This window comes from Acanthaster planci, linkage group LG07 (genome assembly GCF_054643075.1).
Source record: "Acanthaster planci isolate LZ-2023a linkage group LG07, COTS_SCS, whole genome shotgun sequence".
In the NCBI taxonomy this organism is placed as follows: Eukaryota; Metazoa; Echinodermata; class Asteroidea; order Valvatida; family Acanthasteridae; genus Acanthaster; species Acanthaster planci.
The window spans coordinates 21,951,753-21,967,834 of NC_141783.1; the positions used below are offsets into that span (position 1 = coordinate 21,951,753).

A 16,082-nucleotide genomic window follows, 5' to 3' on the forward strand; every position below is an offset into this window, starting at 1 on the left:
AGCCAGGACGAGAGAAAAGCTCCTAGGGGAGGGGCAATTCCAGCACTATGGGGGGCGCAAAGATTCCAAGGGGGTTGGTCTTTATGGAATACGACTTTTAATTACCTTCCAACAGCCGCCGTGGAAATTGGTTGCTACCCCATCGAAAAAGCGAGTCCAAAATTCTCGATGTCTGGAGGGAACTACGATCCTGTCACCGTTAAACATGAAGACTGTATGTTTGCTTGCATTCTATTGTCTGCTACCTACTCGGGTCTGCAGGTAAGAAGACTTTCTAGGACATCAGCTTTCTATCAATCCCCCTGGAGCTATATCCACATCATAATTGATCAACTTTCCCTTTCAGCCTAAATCGTATTATCTTCCCCTAAGTTAAATAGCCAAATCCGTATCAGACTATTTCTAAGATTATTATTTGTGTTATATATTACATTAATTATTATTTCTAGTATAAACATAGTGTTTTATTATTTGGCTTTGTGCTCATTGTTATCTGTTGCGTGACTTGGGTGAACTTTTTAGCGGATGTACGTATTGTTTTCAAAGAGTATTTGGAATTAATGCAAATTAACTGCAGTCTGCAGTTGTGTTTATTTCTACTGCACGTAATATATCATTTCAGGGAAGCGAGGAATAGCATGCTCTGTGTATTTGTTTCGTTCTATAGGCCGGGCATTGTCTATGCTCCGACACCGCCTACCTCATCAATCCATCGGCGGACTGCGGCATGCAGTGCCCCGGTGATCCACTACAGAGCTGCGGTAATGACACCCACATCGCTGTGCCTACTGACACGCTACCCGTCACGCCACCAGCCGTGCAGCTTGAAGAGTTTGCAGGCCCTATCATCGCAGGGCAGACCGTTGATCTGACGACAGAAGGTGTTGTTATCAGCAGTGGTGATATCCAGTTAGGCATTGAGCCTGGCGATGGTAGCATGACCATGTGGTTGGATTCCACTCTGGTAGCCAGTCACAAATTCCCGACTAGTGGTCGTTTCCTTACTGTTGTGACAGCACGGAAAAATCTGTTGGTAAATCTACCCGTTTGTCTTTTTGTTCTAACCCAACGCCCTATTGCGTGGTTCATGCCATAACACTATTTATACAGCGGGTGGAATCCTTTTTCTGCAATATAGTCACTACCGCAGTCACTTTTCCCCCACCGAGCACTCAGAAAGTTTCCAATGCTATCTTGCATTTTTTTAACACCAGTTTATGAAATTCCTACGCAGGTCCTACCATTCTCCCGAAACGTCAGTTTATCAGAGACAGGCAATCAAAAAAATGCTACTTATTTAAGTCTTGCTGTTAATGAGACCAAAAGTGCCCTGTAGTTCGTAAGCCTGAGGAAACCTGTAGAGACGAGACAATGAGAAGAAATTACAGTTTTAGTGGTAAGAGGAAAACCCTTGAAGAATATTCTGAGTAAAACTCACGGAATCAGGCAAGGACTGAAAACCCATCCACACATGTACCGAGCGGGGAATCGAACCCGGGACCACAGAGGTGGAAGGTGAGGAAAGAACCACTACGCCAATCTGACCCCCTTCCCCAACTTTACAGTTATGAGCACAAATGCTCACAGTGGAAATACAAGAAAACAACTAGAATTACCCTACTCGCGTGTACGTATCGGGATGGACTATACCTATTAAACATTTTGTTGAGATAATTGGATACCTTATCGTTAAACTGAAGTATCAAAAATGATTCGAAACAAGCACCATGCGCCAATCCAAGATTATAAAAGAATAAATCGACTGGTAGAACGAGGGACGATTTAAGTCTTGATTACCAAGGCTGGTAAACCTGTGAAAGCAGACGCCAATAGTTGAGACTACTTTTTGTTGATGTATTTTTATTACTTATTGCAGATGGGTTTACTCTCCAGGTGGACAAAAGTACTAAAACTGTACATTCAAAATTAAGCGTGCTTCGAAGGGTCAGATTGTATATTCCTTTAGAAAGATTGACCCTGCTGAATAACTCATTTATTCAGCCCCAAATTTGATTGTTGTCAGATATGGTCAGAAAGATTCCGTATGCATACTAATAAGCTTGAGAAACCTCCGAAACGTGCAGCGAGAATTACATTCAACAGGAATTATGATACTCCGTCCGTTGACATTTTACACGAGTTAAAATGGATTTATGTATCACCGTGCTGTACTAATGTTTAAATGTTTCTACAATTTGGCTCCAGCTTACTTGATTGATGAATTCATCCAAACAAACCAGAGTCATAACTATAACGCGAGATATGCCGTGAGTTCACTTATTATACCAAAATGAAAAACCGACTGTTTGAGGAACAGTCCGTTTGTGACAGGAATTTCAGAGTGGAACAAGCTTGATCAGTCAATGAAAACAGCAACATCCCTTACCAATTTTACGTTATCTCTGAAAAGTCCCTCAGATAGTTTTTATTTGGCTTCCGCGGATCTTATTTTTAATACTTTATGCACCTTTATTTTTCTTTTTAATATATTAATATTTTACTACGTTACAGTTTGCTACTGTGTGTTGTTTTACATATATGCGTTGTTTGTGTTTTTTTCACTAATTTTACTTTCCCGTTTACTGCTGATTTTTATTCCGTGATAATCTTTAAAAATCTTAAAATTGAAGTTTTTTAAGTTCATTCATTTTCATGTAGCTTTTAAAGTTGATTTTCTTCAAGTGGTATGACAGGGCCTTATGGAAGACCACCGTTTGGTGAATAAGCCACCCTGGATAAATATGAGTAAAAATAAGAGCACCACATGCCACATCCTAAATTCCATTTCAAACGATACTGAAGAATGTTGAAATATAAGGGAGAACATTGCGGTGTCACGAGGGGCAAGGGGGAGCATTTGCCTCCCATCCAAAGATTGAAAAATGAAGCAGACAAAAAAAAGCAAAAGAGGGGGGAAAAGGGACGGAATGGGATAAAACTCAACAATTAGCTTAAAAAAAACCTGAAACTGACCCTCTTCTATTCTTTATGAGTAATTTGCTGCTATTTGCTTCTAAAGAGAACTGTCCCCCGGAAAAAAGTGATTTTCCCCTTGATGAAAATCTTGGCGACACCCATGACGAGAAAAACTAATTGAGTGAATACGCCTTTTGGACAGCTCCGTCAAAGTTCAAGTTTAACTCTTGGGTTTAATATCATCTATAAATTTTTCGAATTTTTCAGCTGTTGTTTGCAGCTAACTGAAATCTACGAAATTATTGCTAACAATTCATTAACTTCTTGTGTAGTTTGTGAACACCCAGGAGCAGTTGCGATTATTTTCCCTCCTTAGGCCGTTCACGTATGTCTCACGCATTATGTTGGATAAACTAACATAATTCCTTCGAAGCCTTCCACGCATCATTGACTCGTTACCATGATCTTTCCAATGGTCTTGTCATAGATCAACGCATATGATGCCGTCGCTGTTACCGTTGCCATGGAAGCAGCCGGTGTTTGTCTTCAATGCCCTGTTGCTGTGGAGATAGGAGAACCTTTTGTCTGCACTGTAGAGGTTATACTTGGTTCGGATGTGACCCTGACGATGTCGGTCGACGATATGGACTTTCTATCTATGTCTCTTGGAGGTATTAAATCTTCCCTTTTCTCGTCTTGATTATTATCCATCCACCCATTAGACGTGTTCTAATTAAGGTGAATATAGGCATAGGTATGTCTTTTTATTCTGAGCAGTATACCCTTTGTAGCAGCACATTCACATTGTATTGTTTAGACAATAACTTTTGGTCTGACCGTTCTTCTTTCCAAGTTTTCTGTAATTCACTGACAAACCTGTGTAAGTAACGGCGAATCTCTTCAGACTTATGGGTGCTCAAGTCATTTTTGTCTAACTCTTTGCTTAAACGACAATTCTATCGTCACAGTTTAACAGCTTAGCTAGGAGTTTACTGGGGGGGCACAAAGGAGGCACCAGCATCTTATGGGGGGGAACTGGGGATTTGTGGGGGGAACGTGGCCCCAGCCCCCTCCCCGGTAGCTACGCCACTGGTATAGGGACGTCTGCGATTTTTCTCTTTTTCAGGTAGATACACCATACCGTACATAGCGTCTTTTGTTTTGAAGTGTGACGTTATTCATGCATGATAATCAAAAGACGTAAATCCTAATTTACAGACGAACTCTAAACCAAACACGTGCAATGAAAACACCAGCAATCTCAAAATTGCATACTGCAAGACACACAATTCCATTAAAATACCGCAAAAATCTCCCAAACGCTGTGCATGAATCACAAGCATCGCACCAGCGGTCTCAAATGAGATAGTTATCCCTCTAGTATTTTGTGGGTGGTCCTCTCCGTTTATCAACTGTCCTTAGGGGGCTCGTCAGAAAGTCATGGTCTTACAACAACAGTGCTGCAAACTTGGAAAGTGGTGAGCTCATTAGACAAGGTGATCACAGCTAGGGGATATTATGAACAAGAGCGGTGTGCAAAGTGCTCGGCAAAGGGACTAACAATTGGTGTGCTATTCGAGCACAGTCTGCCGACTCCAGCGCCTTTCCTTTATCAACTCGTTTGCTGCGGTCCCATGCTAAATAATTCAGAAGGCCTGCTAGCTGGAACGATTCTCTCTGTAGACGTATCCCTCAACGTCACTCATCAATCACTTATCAGCAAAATATATTACATACGTATAATGGCCTTTCACGGATAGATTCATAATTATGCAAGCGTGCGCATACAATGGGCATTGACGTAAAAAGCGACAGCAGTCCGTTGAAAGTGTATAGGAATGCGAATTTCTAAATGCATTATTATCTCTGATTTTGTTTTATTTTTATTTTTTACATTTTATTACTTCCTGGTCCTATGAAGTTTGTTTTACCTTGCACCAATTATAATATCGATTTCAATTTTTCTCAAGAGCATGACGAATGGTTCCCCAAATCAGACAGAAGTGTTCAAACTAGATATGAAAAAAAACTTGTTTATTTCTGTCGGTCCTCTACATGCTCTATGTGTTCGGGACAAAAGAATTTTTTATTAAAATATCTCGGACTGTCTTCGCCGGTGGATGGCCACCATCTTATTGGTCGAAACAGTGCCGGTTTTTTGTCGTAAATTGAATTTGTTACCAAATCGCTAGATAAAACTAATGGAAAACACACGCTCAAAACAATTTCGCAAAAGCATTCGTTGCGGCTCGCAGTGAATCGCATCAAGCACTGGTCTTTTCTCAAGCCTTGTACAAGGCGTGGCAACCGGATAGACTATGAATGATTGCGGCGATTGGGGCAGGCTAGGAAAGTGATAAACTCACTCAGAAAGGATTCGGCTTTTGGATACAATTTGTCAACTTAAGGTAGCTATAGTTTAGTATTTTTCACAAGGTGACAAGATTTGGCTAATGACGCAAGAGCGGCCAAAGAAAGATTGATTGCAAGAACCATCAACATAATTCTCTCAAATTAATTTTTTTTTATAAATAATACTTATGCTTGATACATAGCGAATGGGGGGCATGTGGCCAAGTGGTTAGGGCCAGGGTGCACGTGTGTGGCTTCCAATCATAGGGCTGGAGGTTTGAATCCAGCTGCTGGCAGTATGTTGTGGCCCTTGGCAAGCCACTTTACTCCTCTTGCCTCTCTCCACCCAGGGCTATAAACCAGCACTAGCTGAGGAAGAAACCTGTGATTTACTGCCATCCCGTATAGATATAGAAATACTCTCAGGCGTTTCATGCTGAGGAAACCAGAGATAAACACCGACCTAGTGAGCCAAATTGCCTGGGAGCAGACTTGTTTTGAATGATAACACCTTAGTTTATAAACCGCGCACCGGGACACGGTTTATTTGACGATTTTATTGCGTCCACTTTGAACCACCGTAGTTATCAAGTGTTCATTGTTTTTCTCCGAGGTCCCACGTTCTCTTCACTCGGAGTGGTGGGCGTGAACGGTTCCCAGACTCCAGCAACCACCTCTACGTGGATTTTACCGGTGACAGAATCCTTAGGGAGAACCAGACTGCTTGGAATAGAGGCGCTGATTTCAGAAGTTGGAGACGGATCGTTCACACTCTTGGTAAAAATGTGTTCTAAACCTATGCCTTCGTTGTTTCTTCCAAATTACGCTTGAAAGAATAAGATATGAATAGGGGAAGAGTTCGATGTACGGGGATGAGTAATTATTCCCACAATGACCTATTTGCCATCAGAAAGCAAAAGCATGTCTAGCCCCACTGCACTAGTAGTAGTATGTGGCACGGACTCTCACTCCCGCTGCATCCTCATTAAGGATATATATACCAATTCTACCAAGTACCATCCTGGCCATGTCGTTTACCGAGAAAACGGTACTTTTCAGACCAGTCTCATGGGGTTTGTGCGTGGGGTTTCCAGTGGCGGAAACAGGTCAACTCGTACCATAGATAACCACTGACAACTCGTATCATCCACTCAACATAACCGTACCAGCTCGTACCTTTGCCGAATCACACCTTGGACAGCATGTACCTCCGGTAAAGATGACTCGTACCTTCACGTAGAAGACAACTTGTACCTTCACAGAAATCAGAGCTTTCTCAGAGCTTAAATTATTATTGTAATTAACTTGAACAACAATTTGATTTCTTAGTCATGTGTTCGTCACCTAATTTGCCGTTTTGGCTACAATGCCTTCCCTTCACGCTGGTAGGGTGACATAATGTGAGACGCATTGACGTCATGCATGTGCATGCACGGTCAAGCAACTGACACTAGTCAACGCGGTCAGCCGTTGTGTGCATTTCGGAATCGTCACCATTCAGTCCACTGTGATGATGGAGTGATGGCATGTTTTCATTTACTTCAAAAGTTTGTAAAATAATGTCAATTGTAACTTGCCAACAACAACAAAATTTTTTTAATAAGGCAGGCAACCACCCCCCCCCAAAAATTTGAAAACAAGACATAACAAGTTTTCTTAAGTACATCCCCCAAAACTTTATAAAGCCACCATTCTGCCACAAAATGAAAAAGTCCAATAACGTTTTTCCCAGAGCCATAAGAATTGAAGTCCCCCCCCCAAAAAAAAATGAATTAAAGTTTTTGTAAAGGCATGGTTGGATTGTTCAACTAAGCCCTGTCCCGTAAACTGACGATGCAAACACCTGCGGCAGGCAATATGCAGAATATCATGTTGGTGCTTGAGATCTCTCTGGGAGATTTATGAAGATTTTTCCTTGATATGTTTGTCAAATCTGATCTTAAACATGCTGAAAAGGAAGAGCAAGAAAGTTACAACCGAATTGCTTTGTCCCCTCCTAAATGGAACTTTTCTGGACATGTTTGTACTGATGATAGCATGGCAGGCTAAGAGGTCACTGTAGGGAATAATTACTGATGTCCATATATAGACCTCTTCACCATTTGTGTGATTAAAATTACATGCAGGCCCATCACTGACCAATTGACCCTCTAGCTCTATCAAATATGCTGTTCAGTTTGCTTCAAATTTCTCATGAATGTCTTCGACATGTGTCACTTGTGCCAAGCAAAGACTAGGTGGAAAAGGCCTTGATGTTACAAAAGCTCTGACAAAATATCACTCCCTTGCCTATCTATCAGTCTCTGTACTCGATAAATGTGCATTATTATGTCATGCTGTTGCCTATCATGTCGTGCAGTTTTATTGTGCCGTCGCCTGGCTTCTCATAGCTAATTATATGATTGAAGTAAGAAGCAATGTAGCCTTGCCCATCGCATGGTGCAGTCACCCGTTGCATTATGCCATCATGTTGTGTCTTGTTATCACCCGTCCCTTGGGAGTAGGTGGCACCCTTAATGATGGGAACCTTAACGCGGCCGGAGGCATGACGCCACGGCACAACATGATGGATGATACCACAACATGACGAACGACACCATGTTGCGTCTAACATGTTCTTTGGTGTTGTAATTGGCTATGAGAAAACAGGTGATGGTACAATGTACATGTATGACATAATGGCACAATGCAACAGGTCAAAGGCACTACATGTATGTGACGGCATGACACAATGGCAAGACATCACGACTTGACACTATGACAGCACGACACTATAGCAGAGATTCTGTGTAAATTTACAATAGGAACAGGCGACAGCACTTCGCGACGCCTACAGGGAGTCAGGGCTGTCACAATTTTGTCATCTCTAGTACACCATTCATGACTCCATGAATGTCTTGATATAATTAGCATTACATGTTGGTCTGAAGTAACTCTGGGGCGGTGTTAAACAGTCAATGGAAAAACATTGAAACATTTATTACACAGATAGATTTAGCATTGAGTTACATGTATTTTTTTCTTGTTGCAGATTTTGAAGCCAAAGTGCGGAACTGGTGCTTACTGTCCCACCAATAATCTCTGCCGATCTGAATCTGAATGTAATTATAATCCTACTTGGCATAGTAACCCCGTTGCACAGGATACTTGCAATAATGCTGCCCCTCACCTGTACTGCCTTCCTAAGGCTAGCTGCTCAGTGACATCAGACTCTTGCTCAACCAGACCTGTCAGGTTTGACTCTGATGCCATTAGTCCAGACAGACCCTCATACGAGGTTGTCCAGCTTGTCCCGATGCAGGTCACATCCCCTGGGCTGTTTTACTACAATTTCAGTGATACTTTGTGTGAGCTGTTTGCCATGGATGTTGGGTACGTTCTTGGGTTGGGTTTTGGAGTAGGTGGAGCCAGCATCAGTGTGGAGACAAACCCTGAGCAGAACACCACCGCCCCTCCAGAATATAAATCAGCAATCAACCCTACAACTCTCACAGTTGGAGGAGATCTAACAGTCAGCAATTTCCAGCTTGACCCTGCCCGGCACCTAATGAGAGCTACTGTTGTGGATCCGCTAGTCAGCCAACCACAGATAATCTTGACAGCTGTGGGTGATTTTAATGTGACAGCGACAGTGACTAACAGCATCATACCGGCTGGTGTTGTGGACAGGGTTAATGTAACTGGGCTCATTGCTATAAGTGGTAAGCATGGCTGTCTACTTTGCTGACAGTTTGGGCTGAGTAAAAACACACAAATTTGTCATCTAGATCTGTAAGATTTTGTAAACTGTCCTGAAACGTAGTGGGATTGAGCCCAACACAAACATGCATAGTGCGATTCTGGTTTTGTGAGAATTTGGTTATGTAATCAAATATGTACATGTATAATCAATAGAAGGTACTAAGGTAAAATATTTGAAGCTTCCATTATTCAATGACTCCGCCTTTATTAACCTTACAAGTTTGCAGGCACATCGATCAGTATGAGATAAGGCCACAAAAAGGGGGAGGGGACATATCATTTGTCCCCCTCTCCCACTTTTTTGCCACTGAATAAAAATTGCAGGTCTACATTCGATTTCACAGCTTGTAATAGCTAATTAGCTAATTAAATGCTTCAGAACTAAAAAACAATGTCCAAAGATGCTTTTAAAAATGTGCAATGGTCAGAAAATGCTCCAACTCTTACCACAGGCATCTAGATTCCACAAAGTGTTGAGGGCCTTGCTTAAGTGGACTGAATGTATATGTACCATTAAGGGGGCTAACTTTGTTTGATTCTCACACTAGTTTTAATTACTCTGGGCACTGTGTTCCACCACGTTTCAGAGTAATCACCGCCCTTGAAAGTTTGACCCCAAGTTGTCTAAGCACATTTGCGTTTGCAGTGTTTGTAGTGAATTTGGGTCTTCTAGAGTCCCCAGAAGTAAGTCACCCGCCTAAAGTTACTTAGTAGTAGTCGGAAGAAAACCTGGATTTGTGTAATTGGAAATATTCTGGGAAAGACAGCGTGAAAAAGTGATCCATGTGTACATGTACAAATGTATGTTGACTGAGATTCATGTAGGACTGGACACTTACCATGTACTCAAAAGACAGTGCAAGTGTGCCAACCTGACTCTCAGTGTATTAGGAAGGAGTAAATCACCTAATATACTAGACAATTTGATCAAGCAGCCTACAGGGTACCAGGCTGCTGGGACTTTAAGAGAAAGCAATCCTTTGTGACATATGATGAGGATAATTATGCAGGTGTAAACCTGTCATGCCACTTTTAGATACCTTCTATCACCTTCTATCCAATTTCTACCATTCTTCAGGATTGCAATACAGACATTTCAAACCAATTGCCCGTCCAGGGCAAGAAGTCAACATAGAGATCTCAGTACTGAATGGCAGTCATATCTATTACACCTTGGACTGGGGAGATGGCCAGCAGAACGAAACATACACACCAGACTCAGGTATAGTAGAGTATGTCACCAATCACCTGTGCAACAGTGCTGGGTGTACAACACCAGCATAAATCCCCTTCATCTGATAGGGGGATCGTTGATGACATGGCATTGAATTATTTGAACCAACACAAAGCGTGCGCAATGTGCATGCAGCGTGCAAAACATTTGTACTAATAACTGTACGTTGGAAACGAATAACGAACACCTCTGGATCAATTGCACTGTAGCTTCTAGACGCTCAAAACTCTTTCTGGCAAAATGATGAGCGATCAAGCTCCACCATTCACAGGTCTGCAAAATAATGATAAGAACTTGCTTTTGTTAGTAATGCTGATGCTACCAACATAAGGAAATGGATAAAATGCCGCCAAAGGATTAAACGAGATTGGAATATCGTGTCAGAAAAGTAACTGATTCACAACTGGACAACTTCCAGTTTGAATCAGTTAATTGATCCAGCTGTACTCAGAAGATCAAATGACAAGGATTTATACAGGTGTTATATAAAACAAATAATGAATGTGCAATGGTAAGCATAATTGCTTCAGAATTGGAATATTGGAATAGATCATTTCATCTGTCACTTCATGCAATTACTTTTACCATCGCACTCATAAGCATTCATTATTTGTATATTGACGTAAATGTCCTGAATATTTAAAAGCAACTCTTATTCTGCAATGTTTTTTCATGTAAGAACACTTTTTAAAATCTTCATGACAGAAATTTCAAGCCATAATTTGTCTTGTGACAGTATTCATATCCCAGAGCACTGTTTAAAAGCTACATGTATTAAGATGTCCAAGAGGCTTTTAGATATTTCTTAAGCACACTGTTTTCAATGTCTAAAACCTCCCCTTCTGTTCCAGATAGAGAGCACACTGTGGATATGACATCACCCTCTAGGCTTCTCTTGTGCAGCTTGTGAGTGTGGATGCATCCACTGCTCACCTGTTACATTCTGAATCAAAATTGAAAGATGAAAAACAAGACAATTGATCACTATGAAGTTAAAAAAAACTTCTTGAAGCTTTTATACTGAAGTAGCTTGAAAACAGAAACTGTTCCTGTGTTCATGAGCAGCCATGGACTCAACGAAAAAGCAAAATTTATTATTGTTATTATGAAGTCTTTCTGGTAATAAAACCAAGGATTCCTCAAAAGTACCCAAGGCACTGTACATAGCTTGAAAGCCTGAAGAAACGTGAAAAGGAGACATTGAGAAGCAGTTACAGTTTTAGAGGTGGGAGGAAAACCCCAGAGGAATATTCTGGGTAAAGCCAACAGAATCAGTTTGGAACTTAAAACCCAATTCATGTGTGGACCGAGCCAGGAGTCGAACCCGGGCCACAGAGGTGGAAGGCGAGGAAAGAAGTACTACACCAACCTGACTGCCAGAAGAAGAAATAACATCAAAAATCTGATTTAGCATAAAAATGTTTCTTGCTATTGTTTCTTGCCTCCTTGAAGTTGTTTTGTATCTTGTTTTGGTAATTGTCTTTTGTTTGTGATTTGTGCAAATACCTAACTTCCATATCTGACGTTTCTCTTTTGTGTAACTAGCCTCCATTAACCAGACGCATTCCTATGGCTCTGCTAATACCTATGAGGTGAACATCCTAGCTAGTAACCTAATCAGCAATGAGACACTGGTTGTCATCATTCAAGTCCAGAATCCAGTTCTCAAGAATCATTTCCAGGTCACTCTACCGACCACACAAGCTGTTGAGGGGGATGGCACAGGTACTGATGTATACTAATGTTGCTTTGTTTTGGTTTTAATTCGGGGATGTTACCATTCTGTTGTAAGCATCTCATTAACTGCAACATTTTGTAACCAACAGAGCCATCACAAAAAGTAGTTTGATAGGGCTGTGCTTGTTTTTTTTAATATTCATCAATTGTTGAATATTCAGATATTTGTTTTAGATACATTTAAATATTTGGATTTGAAAATCACTCAAAAGAATTGGAGGCTCAATAATTTGATAATAAATTAGCATTCTTAAAGAGTATTTCAAAGTGCTATCTGTAAACTTAAAAGTGACACTTGAATGGTATGGCTGCGTGCAGTGTAGTCTATGGTTGCCATTTCATGTCATTTGATGGCAGCTGGCCTCCCTATGTACACTATGTGTGTGTATTTTATGGGAAAGCATTCATTTAGCCACTTTTAGTGAGGGGGTCATCAATATCAACAATTTTTGGTGGTGAATTTTAAATGTGTTTTCCAAAGCCACCTTTTTCTGGCAGCAATTCTGTAATCCAACAGCGTTGTTGGCAAACCTACAGGTACAGGTTCGTGTAAACAGCCGGTGGACTGCAACTGTAAAGTGATAGACTTGGAATAATATCTTCTACTTTTTTGCTTTGTCCTGAAGCCACGCTTACTGAGTTGGAGATAACTGTAAGCAACGCACTCGGTGAACCCCTTGCTACCAAACCTCAAGCCACAGTCAAGTGTCTGGACCATGTGTCTTGTCCACCAGCCAGAACTGTTGACCTCTCAACTTTGACCTCCCACAACCAGAAATTTTTTCATAGCATGAATTTCACCCACTCCGGTACCTACAAAATAAATGTCACCATCTATAATTTGGTCAGTGAGGAATTCTATGAAATGGAGGTGAGTGTGTAAACAAGTCCAAAGTATTGCAGGAAATGGGTGTCTGTCCAAAATGCTGAATAGTTGGTTCAAAAGTAAAGGAAACAGTTAACTCACGTCCATTCAACTCGTTAATACACAATTGAGGCTTCCCCTAGAAGACCATCTTCACGGTTGACTTCCTACAGGTATTGTTGAACAATTCATCACCTGTCCTCCATGTCTAGAATGCAAGACCAACTGAAATTACTGTATACAAGCTTGAATTCTTGCTAAGATCCATTTGCAGTGTACTTGAGGGCAGAGCAGTCTACAGCAATGTTGTTATGTTCAGTATTTGAAGCCAGGTACCGCAGACAAGCAGTAGGCCTCTAGGCATCCCAGCTTCTTGAAAACCCATACCACCCTAAAATAGAAGGCATTATGAGCATCTATTAGGAATCCATACTCAAATCTTGAGGGGATATGTCTCTATTATCAGAAGACCGTACCTGTGTACCATTACGCCATCCCAAGTGCAATTAGCACGTGATTTATGATACCTGTAAGCCTGTGACAAAATGTCTGGTTTCAAGGATATTTATGCTCAGGAGATAGTGGCATTAACCTTACAGAGATGTTACCCCTTGGCAAGTGATTAAAATGTTTGCAGTTTGAACCAGTCAAGCTATGACAGTATGGTCAAGAAGTTTTCAATATAAAATTGACCATTGCCATGATAATGTCAGCAGATCTGCAGATATTGTACCAATTTAGCACTTTTCATTTGACTTTCTGTCAGCCGTAATGTGCTTTTATCGGTCAAAACATCTTTATATTGGTGTGGCCTCTTCACATGGACATGTAGGTACCATATGTCTAGCAATGCCACTTTATGCCAATAAATCTAATGTGTACATGTAGCCTTAGGCTAGGTACTGTATGTGCTACTCATTCACTGTGCAAGTGCTCAGTGCTCAGTTAGTTTTAAAACGTTTTTGTGCTGGGAGTTTTTCATGTTGGTTTTAAACATCGCTTCTTGTTTTGTATTATGCAATATCAGACATTGTTCAGGTTAGATAGTATTCTTGTCGCCTGAATCCGCAACTACAGTACATGTCATTTAAGAACTGTGGCCAGACAACATCACATATTCGGCTTGACTCTTCACCCATCATGAAGTGATTTCAATTAATGCAGTTGTACACATTTTATTTGGAGTTTTGGAGACCATGGGACCGGGACAGAAACACAGATCATTGAAAGCTGCTGCACTGGGTACATTGGACTGTAATTACCTTTGAATACATTCTCCACTGTCTTCAAGGGTTCTTGACCATAAAGTGTTGGTCTATCTGCAAGCAACTGCTAATTGGACATTTTAGGGAGTTGAATACATATAATATATGTTATACAGTCAGCAATTAGTTTTGTACATGTACAGTGCACATGTAGCACTTTAGATAAGCAGTCATCTCATATCAAGAATCTTTTGTCAGTCAAACAAATACAGGCTATACCAAGCCTTAAAGTTATTTAAAAAGCAATCAAGCCATTTCTGTGAGGAAGTGGGTCATTTCTGCAACCGAACAGGTCCATTGTTACAAGCAGACAGACTGCAGTGCTACTTTAAGTAAATAGGCCATTTTGTTTGCTTTTCTCATTCGCAGAGTTAAGCCTGGTTTTCATATGGTCATTTGTAATGCAGACGGAACACAAAACATGAAGACGCAGACATGAACAAAAGAGATGGTGCATGATGTCATTCCACTCAAACATTGAAACAAAATGGCATCATAAACTCTGTGATTTGTCACGCAAAATGTACTTGCAGATTGACTACAGCTATTTAGTTGATCACTGGGCTATGATATTTAAGCATTAAGTGAAAAATGGGCGAAATTTGTGGAATTAAGCAAGAGGCACATCGTTGCACACCGGTCATGTCAGCATGCATGTTCTGATAGGGACACCATGGCTACTCGATGCAGACAGTCGCCAAAGTTGAACATGGCTCAACTCTCAGACTGATCATTCACAAGCTGGTCTGTACTGCCTGCGACCCTTCTGTTTGACATGTTTCCATATGTCCGCGTTGCAGTTTGCATCTTGATTGCATTGCTCTCTGCATTTTTTACATGTACGTTGATATGGAAACCAGGCTTTACAGACAGAGTTGAGTGCCTCACATCACTGTTTTTGGTGTGTTCAGGTTACAGTTTATGAGCTCTTGAAGGGAGTGACATCTCTTGCTATGTACAAGCCGTCCAAATCATTAAGCTCTTCACCTCGTCCTGGCCATGGTCCATTAAATGATACCTTCCCTCTGGATAGACCTGTCATTTTCAACATGGATTACACAGCAGGTGAGTCATTGTGGTTTTATGACGTATGAAGATTTATGAAGCTCTTAAGGTATGACCTTTTAGAAAAATATTTGTGGGTGGATGGAAGACACTGGACATGCCTTCCCCCCAAAAAATAAAGAAGCTATTTTGTAAATAAAAGCTGCTAACTTGAGCCTCACATCAGATAAGGTCATAAACTAAGATTGCATCAAGAGTTCTGGAAATATTTTTAGGCCCCCAAATTCTCCCCCCCCCCCAAAAAAAAACCCACACACAACACCACCCTCTATTGTAATCCAACAATTTTGAAGTAAAGATAAGCATAAACACAAATGGAAATATCCTTCAGCTGTAACTTTGTCGAAGGCAAAGACTTTATTACTTCAAGAGGCTTTTTGATGGTACATGTATTTGCATTCTCTCTGTGACAATCAATGAGCATTTGAAACATCCACAGAATTGTCTTTGAATCCAAAGATGTAGTCTTTTTGTTTTCTTGCCAGGTTCTGAGGTGGAATATGTCGTGGACTTTGGTGATGGATCAGCTTTGGAAAACTACACACACAAAGAGCTCGAAAACAACCCTATTGACCATAAATTTCCATCGGTCAGTTTGGTACCAGACTGCAAAATTAAAACAGTGCCAGAAAAAGATTTACTTTGAAGGAATTTGTTACACACAGAACTCTAAAAGGGCCTGGCTATTTTAGACTGTGTCATACCTGTGCAAGTGGAGACTAGTCCCCTACCCATGAGATATTGGCAATCCCATGACGAGTCTTTGGAAAAGTGGCTTGCAAAAGACTTTGAGTAAAGTGTATACAAGTATCCATGGCAGTGCCCATGGTTTTAAACATGACACAATCTGCAGAGTTTTAAGGAATTTAATCCAAGGTTTGTTGTTTGTGTCATTTATACTCCATGC

General features: G+C 40.9%; 1 protein-coding gene across 3 annotated transcripts in view; it reads left to right on the forward strand.

Annotated features, from left to right (window-relative positions):
• The window catches only part of LOC110985237 (uncharacterized), a 57,100-nt gene that overhangs the window by 7,873 nt on the left and 33,145 nt on the right, over nucleotides 1-16,082 (forward strand). For all 3 annotated transcript variants that reach the window (XM_022246115.2, XM_087138919.1, XM_087138918.1), the window contains exons 3-12: nucleotides 116-261; nucleotides 668-1,033; nucleotides 3,404-3,587; nucleotides 5,882-6,045; nucleotides 8,300-8,969; nucleotides 10,088-10,231; nucleotides 11,789-11,968; nucleotides 12,607-12,851; nucleotides 15,022-15,175; nucleotides 15,661-15,764. In XM_022246115.2, coding sequence (XP_022101807.2) covers nucleotides 116-261; nucleotides 668-1,033; nucleotides 3,404-3,587; nucleotides 5,882-6,045; nucleotides 8,300-8,969; nucleotides 10,088-10,231; nucleotides 11,789-11,968; nucleotides 12,607-12,851; nucleotides 15,022-15,175; nucleotides 15,661-15,764 — 2,357 coding nt within the window. The remainder of the gene's footprint in view (nucleotides 1-115; nucleotides 262-667; nucleotides 1,034-3,403; nucleotides 3,588-5,881; nucleotides 6,046-8,299; nucleotides 8,970-10,087; nucleotides 10,232-11,788; nucleotides 11,969-12,606; nucleotides 12,852-15,021; nucleotides 15,176-15,660; nucleotides 15,765-16,082) is intronic.